The sequence below is a fragment of the Camelina sativa genome, chromosome 11 (genome assembly GCF_030686135.1).
Source record: "Camelina sativa cultivar CO46 ecotype springtype chromosome 11, ASM3068613v1".
NCBI lineage: Eukaryota > Viridiplantae > Streptophyta > Magnoliopsida > Brassicales > Brassicaceae > Camelina > Camelina sativa.
Genome location: NC_141890.1, coordinates 37,787,749 through 37,800,258, shown reverse-complemented (window position 1 = coordinate 37,800,258; position 12,510 = coordinate 37,787,749). Strand labels below are relative to the sequence as shown.

General features: G+C 41.3%; 2 protein-coding genes and 1 non-coding gene across 3 annotated transcripts; 2 read left to right on the top strand and 1 right to left on the bottom strand.

Annotated features, from left to right (window-relative positions):
- Positions 1-231: 231 nt before the first annotated feature.
- LOC147934962 (uncharacterized) lies at positions 232-1,358 on the top strand. The gene is made up of 2 exons (XM_087472859.1): positions 232-324; positions 861-1,358. Exons 1-2 carry the CDS (start codon positions 232-234, stop codon positions 1,356-1,358), a joined length of 591 nt encoding a protein of 196 aa, XP_087328985.1.
- Positions 1,359-8,772: 7,414 nt separating this feature from the next.
- On the bottom strand, positions 8,773-10,115 carry LOC104728664 (uncharacterized). The gene is made up of 2 exons (XM_010447619.2): positions 10,014-10,115; positions 8,773-9,399 (listed from the first exon to the last, which is right to left on the bottom strand). The coding sequence occupies exons 1-2, from the start codon at positions 10,113-10,115 to the stop codon at positions 8,773-8,775; spliced, it is 729 nt and encodes a 242-aa protein (XP_010445921.2).
- Positions 10,116-10,332: 217 nt separating this feature from the next.
- On the top strand, positions 10,333-10,439 carry LOC147934961 (small nucleolar RNA R71). Its single transcript, XR_015573330.1, has one exon. It is a non-coding gene; the product is annotated as a small nucleolar RNA R71 (small nucleolar RNA).
- The last annotated feature ends 2,071 nt before the right edge of the window (positions 10,440-12,510 follow it).

The following is a 12,510-nucleotide window of genomic DNA, read 5'->3' as shown; positions in this document are numbered from 1 at the left end:
GCCTGAAGAGAAACTCATGCAACTCGACGTCACTCGACCGACTGCTTGACTGTGAAGATCTGCCATGGTATGCTGATATAGTTAACTACAAAGTATGTGAAGAAATCCCATCAGACATGGACCCTTACAAGAAGAAGAAACTGCTCAAGGACATCAATGGTTACTATTGGGATGAACCTTACTTGTACAAGAAAGGATCAGATGGCCTGTTTAGGAGGTGTATAGCAGAGAATGAGGTTGAAGGAGTGCTGGGACATTGTCATGGTTCTGCTTATGGAGGCCATTTTGCAACTTTCAAGACAGCCCAGAAAGTCCTACAAGCTGGTTTATAGTGGCCTACATTATTCAAGGACACTCACAAGTTCGTTACAAAGTGTGATGCTTGCCAAAGGATGGGAAATATTACAAGAAGGAATAAAATGCCCCAAAATCCAATTCTAGAGGTTGAAATATTTGATGTGTGGGGAATTGATTTCATGGGACCTTTTAATCCTCCTTCAAATGGGAATGTCTACATATTAGTAGCAGTAGACTATGTCTCCAAGTGGGTAGAAGCTATTGCTAGCCCTACTAATGATCACAAGGTGGTTCTTAACCTTTTCAAAACCATAATCTTCCCAAGATATGGAATTCCAAGAGTTGTGATTAGTGATGGAGGGACACACTTCATCAACAAAATATTTGAAGGAATGTTTAAGGAAATATGGAGTTAAACACAAGGTGTCAACAACTTATCACCCTCAAACAAGTGGGCAAGTTGAAGTATCAAATAAGCAAATCAAGGGCATTCTATCAAGGATAGTGGGAGCAACAAGAAAAGATTGGTCTAACAAACTTGATGAAACACTTTGGGCTTATAGAACATCTTTCAAAACACCAATAGGGAGAACTCCATTCCAACTTTTTATGGGAATTCTTGCCATCTCCCAGTTGAGGTTGAATACAAAGCTTTGTGGGCAATCAAGCTTTTGAATTTGGATTTAGAGACAGCTCAAGCTAAGAGAAGCCTTGATCTCCATGAACTTGAAGAGATCAGGTTAGAAGCTTATGAGAGCTCCAAAATCTACAAGGAAAGAACAAAAGCCTTCCATGATAAGAAAATCCTCATTAAGGACCTAAAAGCTGGTGACCAAGCCTTGTCGTTCAACTCAAAGCTCAAGCTATTTCCTGGAAAATTGAAAAGTAGGTGGGGAGGTCCTTTTGAAATAAAAGAAGTTCTACCATTTGGAGCTGTCACAGTTCTCAACAAAGATGGTAGTGAGTTCACAGTCAATGGTCAAAGAGTGAAGAAGTACTGGGGAGAAAAGGAGAAACAAGAAAATATCACAATGTTTCTCAAGGATGCTCCTCAAGCTTGAAGAATTAGAAGAAGTCAAGCTTAGTGACTTTAAACAAGCTCACTAGGGAGGAAGTCCCTAAGGTATATTTGTGCATATTGTTTAGGGTTTTGGTATTTTGATCTTTGTTTTGGTGTTTTCCTGGTCATGGAAGCAAGGGAGTCTGAACAGAAGAACAAAAGAAGGCTCGGCAACCAACTCGACCAGTGCACTCGACCGAGTACCAGTCGATGGCCATAGTCGAGTTGCCTCCTTCCCCACCTCAAAGTCAGCAACAAGACCCCAACTACACTTATGAAAGCATGAATGAGGACTGTTTCATATCTGCATTAGGGATCTATGATGAGTTTTTCCTTGTTAGCTTGCTTAAATTCACTAAACTAAGATCAATGCCCAAGTTAATAGTACGTTGATGCTAGTTGAGTGGTTAGAAGCATAAGGTTGAACCAAGTCTTGAATTCCTGCATTGCTTTTGGTCTAAATTGAAGCATGTTGTGATTTGATGCCATTTCCTATTTATAAGAACCTAATATTGACTTATAATTATCAATTTGTGCATTGCTTTAAACTCATGGATACCATATACATATTTGGATCATCTTTTCTCCTTTTACCACTCTTGTTGATCCAAGTAGCTGATTTCCTCATTAAGAATCAGTTTCCCGTACCCTTAACCAACCCTTATTTCAAGCCATGTTTATTTTTGATTGTGTGATAACAGGTTTTTCACCCAGGGTATCAATTCCCTATGTAGTTGTAGTACAAAGGGTTATCAATCCAAATGGTTGTTTATTGCTAGCAGGAAGGATGCAATCAGAACAATGCAAGTCAATCCAAACAATAATGGGGTTTTGCCTAACAATCCTAAAATAATAAAAGAAAACAATATAAACAAGGAACCACACGACCTAAGCATTCGATGCAAGCATTCGAGTACATGATCGGGTGGGGTGATCGAGTAAGCAAAGAAGGTATGAACAACTCGAGGGGTTACTCGAAGCAGGTGATCGTGTACCTGTTCGGGTAAGGGATCAAGTGATGAATAGAAATGCAAGCAATTAAAATACAAAAGCTTCTAAGAATGGGGTAATCGAATCCTAAGTATTCCTAACCAGTACAGATGAATTACATGCCTCAAGCAAATATTTCCTAGACAACGAATCTCTAAAATATTGTTAAAACACTCTCGTGATAGAAACAATCAACCTTGATCACTCCCCTACCCAACTCTCGTTGGAGAAACATGACCAAGCTGGCATTAAGATCTGATTCATTATTGTCAGTAAACCCCTTACTCATCTAATCTCTTAGGCTAAGTGAGTAAACCTCTAGCATTGGTTGATTCAAGCATCTCATCTACACCTCTCGGTGGTAAAACACCTTAGATCTAATCTCACCCTCTCGGTTTGTTGACAGCATTAAGAACACCAATCTAGAAGGAAATCTATTAAACATATACAATCAACTAAGACATCCTAACCGATCAAGAACACAAAATCATCTATCCCATCCCTAGAAACTTTACTACACTACTCGGAAATCATAGCAGGAAACATCAAAGCAAATATAAATGAAAATTGCATTATATTAAACGATAAAGTAGAGGGATAAGAGTACAAGATAAAAATCTAAAGAAAATGATAAAAAGTTATGAAATAAAATCTAAAACAAAAGAGAAAAGTGTTTGAGTCGCTCAGTTCTCTCACAGAAGCTCTCGCTCTCTGGTTTGAGGGTATGCGGCATGCTCTTTTGCGAGGAAGAAGAAGAGGAGTTTATATATGGAAACCCCTTTGACCTAACTTCCCAGACCTGCCCGAGGGTATACTTGATGGGGTACACGAGGATGAGGTCGAGTTAGTCTTCGTGTAGATCTTCGGGTTGGTCTTCATGCTCTTGGATCCTCCTTGATCGTGTTGGGGTTCAGACTCGTTCTTCCAGCTCGATGGCTCCTTCGGGTACATCTTCGGGTTTGTCCTTGTTTTTCTCCATTTTAGGCTCTTAAGCACCTGTTTTCATCCAAAATATGCAAATGCAAAAATGCAACACCCTAAATGGCCTAAAAGTGAATTCCTATAGTTAATGACCTAAACATGCTAAGTTAAGGGTATGAATAATGCAAAATATGGACAAAAAGGAATGCTAAAAACATGTAAATTAGAGAGTTATCAGACCCCCAAACTTAAATCTTGCTAGTCCTCTAGTAAGGAAGTAGGAGAGTGCAGTTTGAAAATGGGGACTCATAACCTTTATATACTAAGCGAAGGATTCAAGCTATAGTCCTTAATGATAGTTTAATAGTGCTAAAATCAATCAACATACTTACAAATATTTTTCTATGCTTATTACCATGCATCGATCTAGTTCAACCTCCAACTAAAAGTAGAGAACATCTCTTTCATATTCATTTAAGTGTTTGGCGAATTCTTGCAAATGGAAGGTGAATCAAGCTCAATCGGTTTCAAGGGAAAGACTTTTTAGTAAGGTGGTTTCAAGCAAATTATTTGGGTCGTTTTCTCTCAAAAGAAGGAATGCTAGACACTTGTGAAAACTATCTAAGATTGAGAACAATTTGGGCATACAAAGCTTAACTCTTGATAATCTACCCTTTTCTCATTCACTTTTTTTTTTATATATCAAACCCCCTAGAATTACTCTACCCACATCCTTGATTTCAACTCTCTTTTTTTTTTACTCCCTAAGGTTTAAACTTTAAACTTCTAGCTCTCTTCTCTCTTTCTTTTTTTTTTGCTTTTCTTTCTTTGCTAAACTCCTAATATGTATATATATATATATTTTTTTTTTCTTTCTTTCTAGGATACTGTAGCAAGATCTTTTTTTTTTTTTTTTTTTTTTTACTTAGAGACTTAGAGCTAATTGATTCTAACCTTAGGGACTTCTTTTTTTTATTCCTCAACCCAACCCCAAATAAACATACTAACCACCTACCTTTCAAAACCGAATCTATTAGCTAGTTCAAATTCTAACTTAGCTAAATCAAGAGGCAGTTCTTTGTCGTTCTCAATACTCTCAAGGTTTCACAACCTATAGCACAATGAAAAAGGCCTCATTCAACAATTCACAACAAGGTTTGAAAGAAAGGTTTGGGTTCATGGGTAGGAAAAACAAATCGGGTTAAACGAAAAAGATTCGTGAATTGGAGTGCTAACCCGTATTTATAGTTACCATGAGCAAGTATTCAAATTCCATAAGCAAGACAATTTAATTTCAAATTAAGTCCAATAATATAGAGATGTTCCAATGTTCAAGCAAGTGGAGGAAGCATTCAAAAGAAACAAGGTTCTAAGCAAAGATTTTTCATTTTTTTTCCAAAGATTGATCTAGCAACAAAGAACTGTGACTAAGGGCTATAGCTTCAATCTTAAGGATTGATTTTAAACAAGATAGTTTTAATCATTGTCCCCTAAGATGCGTATGCAACAATCCTATATGAAACAAATTAGACTCAATCCTAATATGTAAATGCAACTACATGAACACTTTTTTTTTTTTTTTTTTTTTAAATTTCAATTTTTTTTTGGGTTTTTCAATGCACATAGATGTGGACTCAAATGAATAAAACTAGCATGCAAAGATTTGAAATAAGAAAATTAAGAAAATAAAACACAAAGTTAAAAATATTCTGGACCCTCCCCCAAACTTAAATTACACAGTCTATGTGTAAATAAAAGTTGGAAAAAGAATCCAAGAATCACACAAAATGAAATAAACTAAATGCAATGTTATTTACAAAGATTGGATGAAAGTGGTACCTTATGGGTTGGTGAAGAAGGAGGTTGCAGCAGCCTCCATACTCGCCAACGTGTAGCCAGGGTCGTCTCCGGCTTCAGCAGGTGCCGGTGTTTGCTCGTCAGAGAGCTCGGTGATATGCACGGTGTCGGACCAGCATCCGAGGGGTTGATCGAGGGGGGTATCGCGTAGCTCATCAGGTAGGGCAAAATGACTTAAGAGAGAAAAGACTTTAAACTGTAAATTATATTTACAAACCTGCCTTTGGGATTTCCTCCCAAGTGAGCTTGTTTATAGTCTCCAAGCTTGACTTTAAGTTCATCTCAGATTGGCACGGGATCGACGAGACGCAGAGATGATCCCACCTCTGTGCTCTCATTTTCCATGTATTTCTTCACTCTCTGCCCATTCACAGTAAATTTAGTCTCATCCTTACCTAGCAAAGTCACCGCTCCATAGGGCAGAACCTCTTTAATTTCGAAGGGTCCTGACCATCTTGACTTGAGCTTCCCAGGGAATAGCCGAAGCTTTGAGTTGAACAAAAGGACTTTGTCTCCAGCTTTCAAATCCTTGTGCCGGATCTTCTTGTCATGAAAAGCTTTGGTTCTTTCCTTGTAGGTCCTTGAATTATCATAAGCCTCCAGCCGTATCTCATCGAGTTCGTGGAGATCCATTGCTCTCTTCTCTTGAGCAGTGTTTATGTCTAAATTCAGCAGCTTGGTCGCCCCATTGTTTTGTATTCAACCTCGACCGGAAGGTGACAGTTTTTTCCGTAAAGAAGCTGGAAAGGGGTTCACCCAATCGGTGTTTTATAAGCGGTCCTGTAAGCCCATAACGCATCATTCAGCTTGAATGCCCAATCCTTTTTTGTGATTCCCACGATTCTGGCTAATATCGGTTTGATCTGTTTGTTGCTTACTTCAACTTCTCCACTGGTTTGTGGGTGATAAGTTGTTGCGACTTTATACTTGACTTCGTGCTTTCTCAACAAGCCATCGAAAACCCTGTTAATGAAGTGGGTTCCTCCATCACTGATCACTACTCTTGAGATTCTAAATCTCGGGAAAATGATGTTTTTGAACATCTTCATTACGACCTTGTGATCATTTGTCGGGCTGGCGATTGCTTCTACCCATTTCGAGACATAGTCAACTGCCACTAGGATGTACATATTTCCATTTGAGAGTGGGTTGAAAGGTCCCATGAAATCTATTCCCAAGACATCGAAAACTTCGACTTCTAAGATTGGCTGCTGAGGCATTTCATTTCTTCGACCTATGTAACCCATCTTCTGGCATGAATCACATTTTGCTATGAAGAGCTGTGCGTCCTTGAACATGGTTGGCCACCAAAGACCAGCTTGGAGTATCTTTTGGACTGTTTTGAAGGTGGCAAAATGTCCTCCATAGGCGGATCCATGACAGTGCTCTAATACTCCTCGGACTTCCTCCTCTGCTATACACCGTCTGAACAGGCCATCCGTTCCTTTTTTGTAAAGATAAGGTTCATCCCAGTAGTAGTTGTTGACATCCCTGAAGAACTTCTTCTTTCTATGAGTGTCATAGTCCTTAGGAATTTCCCCGCACACCATGTAGCTCACGAAATCTGAGTACCATGGTAGCTCAGCAGACTCGATTGCCATCAAATCGATTGATCTGGTTGATTCAGGAGTCGAGTAAGCTATCGTGTGTCCGATCGTGTGGCTCATTTATTCCAAGAAGGCAATGTGCATCAGTCTTTCTTCGAGCATTGAGTTGTCTACTGGGAGTGGATCTTTGATTCTCATTCTGGACAGATGGTCTACTACCCCGTTTTCAATTCCTTTTTTTCCAGGATCTCTATGTCAAATTCTTGCAGAAGAAGGATCCATCTGAGGAGCCTAGGTTTGGTGTCTTTTTTTGAGTAAATGTACCGCATGGCAACATGGTCCGTGTAGACAATCACCTTCGAACCGAGTAAGTAGCTTCTGAACTTCTCAAACGCGAAAACCACAGCAAGGAGCTCCTTTTCAGTTGTCGCATACCTTGTCTGGGCATCGTCCATGGTTCTGCTGGCGTAGTAGATCAAATGGAGCTTTTTATCTACCTTTGACCCAGTACTACTCCCATAGCATAATCTGACGTGTCACACATAATCTAGAAGGGATAGTCCCAGTTAGGTGCTTGAACTATTGGCGCGCTCACCAAAGCCTCATTTATCTTGTTGAAGGCGGCTAAACAGTCCTTGTCGACAATAAACTCTGCTTCCTTGCAAAGGAGCCGCGTCAATGGTCATGCGATCTTAGAGAAGTCTTTAATGAATCGCCTGTAGAACCCTGTGTGCCCTAAAAAGCTCCTGACATCTCTCACCGATTTAGGAGGTTGCAGCTGAACCATCACCTCGATCTTAGCCTTGTCGACCTCTATACCCTTTTCTGAGATCTTGTGCCCAAAAACTATTCCCTTCTGGACCATAAAGTGTCACTTTTCCCAGTTTAACACTAGGTTGGTTTCTTCACACCTTTTCAGCACCTTGCAGAGGTTTGACAGACAGGACGAGAAAGAAGCTCCATATACTGAAATGTCATCCATGAAAACCTCCACCGTTTCTTCGATTAAATCCGAGAAGATGAATGTCATGCACCTTTGGAAAGTTGCATGAGCGTTGCACAGGCCAAAAGGCATCCTCTTATAGGCAAAAGTGCCATAAGGGCAAGTGCATGTCATTTTCTCCTGGTCAACAGGGTGTAGGGGTATTTGGAAAAATCCACTATACCCATCAAGGAAGCAATAGTACAGGTGTTTAGCGAGTCGTTCCAGCATCTGGTCGATGAAAGGCAGGGGGAAATGATCCTTCCTCGAGGCCGCGTTAAGCTTCCTATAGTCAATACACATTCAATGACCGGTTATCGTCCTTGTGGGAATTAGCTTGTCTTTCTCGTTTTTGACGACGATGATTCCTCCTTACTTCGGGATGCAGTGCACCGTGGACACCCAAGTGCTATCAGAGATGGAGTAGATAACTCCAGCATCAAGAAACTTCAGAATTTCCTTTTTCACCACTTCTTTCAAGTTCGGGTTTAGCCGACGTTGAGGTTCTACACTAGAGTATGATTCATCCTCCAGGTTTATCCGGTGGGTGCAGAGATCAGGGGATATACCCTTGATATCATCTAGAGTATAGCCTATTGCTCTCCTATAGTTTCAGGCAGTCTAGAATTAACGATCACTTGATAGGTTGAATTAGGTCCTAAGAAAGCGTACCTTAGCCCAGATGGAAGAGGTTTGAGTTCCACTTTAGACGCTTTAGACTCGGACCAATCATCAGTGGTTTGGAGTTGTTGCTCGAGGTTTTGCTCGATCATCCTACTCGATGGGGCGATCGTGTTAGCGTCCGGGTGGGCTGGTGTTGAGAAACTGCACGACATGACGTAGGAGGTGACTACTGACTTGTCCGAACTTCTGTTGTCAAGCATCACTCCCTCTATTTCAGCTTCCCTCATGTCCTCACTTAGTTCTGGTTCGATGAATTTTTGATAAGTATCAAGCAGCTCCTTGTAGAGCTCCGTTTCTTGATGCACGAATCCCTCTTTATTACCATTTATCAGTGCTGTTTGTAAGCAATCTCCGATTGCAATCTCCGATTGCAATCTCCTCAAATGCCTCCTCCCGCAGTTTTTCTAACTCCTCTATCCAGAAGGTTTGACCAGCTATTGTAGGCTTTTCATAGTTTCCCGAATGTCAAACTGCATAGTGAGGTCTTCCCCGAGCTTCAGATCGATCTTCCCATTTCTTACATCAATCATTGCCCCTGCAGTGGCTAAGAATGGTCGTCCTAAGATAAGCGGATCCCTTGGCTCCACATCCATTTCCAAAACCACGAAGTCGGTTGGTACATCTACTGACCCTACCTTGACCGACAAGTCTTCCAAAACTCCGCTTGGCAACCTCGTTGTTCGATCTGCTAGAACCAGTTGAACGTCGGTAGGCTTGAATTTCTCGAATCCAAGACGTTTGGCTACAGTTAGTGGCATCAGGCTAACAGATGCCCCCAAATTGCAAAGGCATCTTTCGAACTTCAATGGTCCGATCGAGCAAGGTAAGGTAAACGATCCTGGGTGACTTAGCTTCTTAGGTGCTGCAGTCCTCTGGATTATGGCACTGCACTCATGATTGAGTATGACTAACCCTTGTACTTGCTTGATCCGCTCCATCACTGCATCCTTCAGGAATTTCTGGTAAGGAGGTATTAGGGTGAAAGCGTCCATTAGAGGCATGCGGAGTTCGAGTTCTTGCATTTGTTTCTGGAACAATGCCTTGTACTTCTCCAGAAGTTCCTTGTGAAATCATCCAGGGAATGGCAATGGTGGCTTGTAGGGTGGAGGGATGAATTTTCTTTCTTTCTGTTTCTCTCCTCCCAGTTTGCCTGTAGGAGACGGAGTTACCGGAGTATCAACCCGATCATCTATTCGAGTAGTGTGGTCGGGTTGTTCTGGGGAGTGGCTTGGTGGTTCAGTAGAAGTGGCCAGTTCACGGAGATCCTCCCCATCTTAATCATTGTTGTCCTCAGTCATGTTCAGTGGTGCCGTTCGAGGTGGTAGTTGTCGTCCACTCCGTAGGGCTATTGCGTGTGCAGACTCCGTAGGGCTTTTTGAGGTGGAAGCCAATTTCGAGATCCCAAGTCATCAAACTTGTTATGTAGTTATTTGAAGTTGGCGGATAGACGGTAGGCGAGATCATCGAATCTTGTATTAATGTGTATCGTGTCGGTCTTATGATTGGATAGGATTGTGTGCATCAGTGATATCAATTCCACCCATGATGAACTAGATGGAAGCATTGGGCTATGCATCAGGTTTCGGTAGGACAAGCCTGGATTCGGCATGTAGTTGTTGTACCCTTTGTTGTAACCTCCCTGGTTGTTGATGTAGTTAACATCCTCTATCTGTACAGTCTCCCCAACTTGTTGTAGAAACTGCTCTTCCTCGGATATTGCATGAACATGCTGCTGTTGTTTGAGGAGCTTATCGAGCTTGTCATTGAGGGCTTTCATGTCCCTCTTGTACTTCGCATCTTCCTCTCATGTAGATCGCACAGTACGATCGTATTCCTCATTATAATGCCCATCAGATTGAGCCAAGTTCTCCACTAGGACCCAACCTTCATCAACATCCTTGTTGAGGAAGTTACCATTGCTTGTGGTGTCCAGCAACATCCGTATCTTGGGGACCACTCCTCTGTAAAGTGTACTCAGCAATGAAGCATTGCTAAAGCCATGATGAGGACATCAGGTAGTGTATCCCTTAAAACGTTCCCAAGCTTCACTAAATGTTTCATTGTTCTTCTGAACAAAGCTGAAAATGTCATTTTGCAGCCTTGCGGTTCTGGAGTTGGAGAATAATTTGGCCAAAAACGCCTTCTTGCACGCTTCCCAGGTGGTGATGGACTCCTTGGGGAGTGATTTCTCCAAGATGTGTGCTTTGTCGCCTAAAGAGAATGGGAAAAGCATGAGTTTGAATCCATCCTCACTAACTCCATTTATCTTGGTGAGGCTACATAGCCTATCAAATTCATCCAGATGATCCAATGGGTCCTCCATTGGCAATCCATGAAACTTGTTGCTTTGTATCATCTGGATGAGACTACTCTCGATCTCGAAATTGTTGTTCTGGACAGCAGGTGGCACAATGCCATTCCTTCGAGTGTGAGTAGATGGAGCATCCCCTGCTCCTATGTTGGTCCTTGCTTGAGGAGCTGGTGGACCGTTTTGATCATTCATTGTCTCCTCAATTGTGGGTGGTTGCGGTTGTGGAACTTGTTGTTGACGAAGTAACCTTGGTCTGTCGATGTTGTTGATGAATGGACTCAAGTTGTGGCTACCTTTGGATCGTGTTTGCATGCACAAGTAGGTGACCAAGGGTGTACAAGAGGGTCAACTCGATCCAGGTGATCGAGTGACGGGTAGGGTGGGTACTCAGGTTGAACCTGAAATGCAAAACAAACAAAAATGAAAGCAAACAAGTCAGATTCTGAACCAATGTAGATAGGAGAACTTGATCTAGCAAGTGCTGAAATCCGAAACGTAGCAAACTTAAATTCAACCAAATGGCAACAACGCCAAATTGATAACAGGTTTTTCACCCAGGGTATCAATTCCCTATGCAGTTGTAGTACAAAGGGTTATCAATCCAATGGTTGTTTATTGCTAGCAGGAAGGATGCAATCAGAACAATGCAAGTCAAGCCAAGCAATAATGAGGTTTTGTCTAACAATCCTAAAATAATAAAAGAAAAGAATATAAACAAGGAACCACACGACCTAAGCACTCGATGAAAGCATTCGAGTACAGGATCGGGTGGGATGATCGAGTAATCAAAGAAGGTATGAACAACTCGAGGGGTTACTCGAAACAGGTGATCGTATACCTGTTCGGGTAAGGGATCAAGTGATGAATAGAAATGCAAGCAATTAAAATACGAAAGCTTCTAAGGATGGGGTAATCGAACACTAAGTATTCCTAACCAGTACAGATGTCTTACATGCCTCAAGCAAATATTTCCTAGACAATGAATCTCTAAAATCTTGTTAAAACACTCTCGTTGGAGAAACATGACCAAGCAGGCATTAAGATCCGATTCATTATTGTCAGTACACCCCTTACTCATCTAATCTCTTAGGCTAAGTGAGTAAACCTCTAGCATTGGTTGATTCAAGCATCTCATCTACACCTCTCGGTGATAAAACACCTTAGATCTAATCTCACCCTCTCGGTTTGTTGACAACATTAAGAACACCAATCTAGAAGGAAATCTATTAAACATATACAATCAACTAAGACATCCTAACCGATCAAGAACACAAAATCATATATCCCATCCCTAGAAACTTCACTACACTACTCGGAAATCATAGTAGGAAACATCAAAGCAAATATAAACAAAAATTGCATTATATTAAACGATAAAGTAGAGGGATAAGAGTACAAAATAGAAATCTAAAGAAAATAATAAAAAGTTATGAAAAAAAATCTAAAACAAAAGGGAAAAGTATTTGAGTCGCTCAGTTCTCTCACAGAAGCTCTTGCTCTCCGGTTCGAGGGTCTGCGGCGTACTCGTTTGTGAGGAAGAAGAGGAGGGGTTTATATATGGAAACCCCTTTGACCTAGCTTCCCAGACCTGCCCGAGGGTCTACTCGATGGGGTACACGAGGATGAGGTCGAGTTAGTCTTCAGGTAGATTTTCGGGTTGGTCTTCATGCTCTTGGATCCTCCTTGATCGTGTTGGAGTTCGGACTTGTTCTTCCAGCTCCATGGCTCCTTCGGGTACATCTTCGGGTTTGTCCTTGTTTTCCCCCATTTTAGGCTCCTAAGCACCTTTTTCATCCAAAATATGCAAATTCAAAAATGCAACACCCTAAATGGCCTAAAAGTGAATTTCTACAGTTAATGA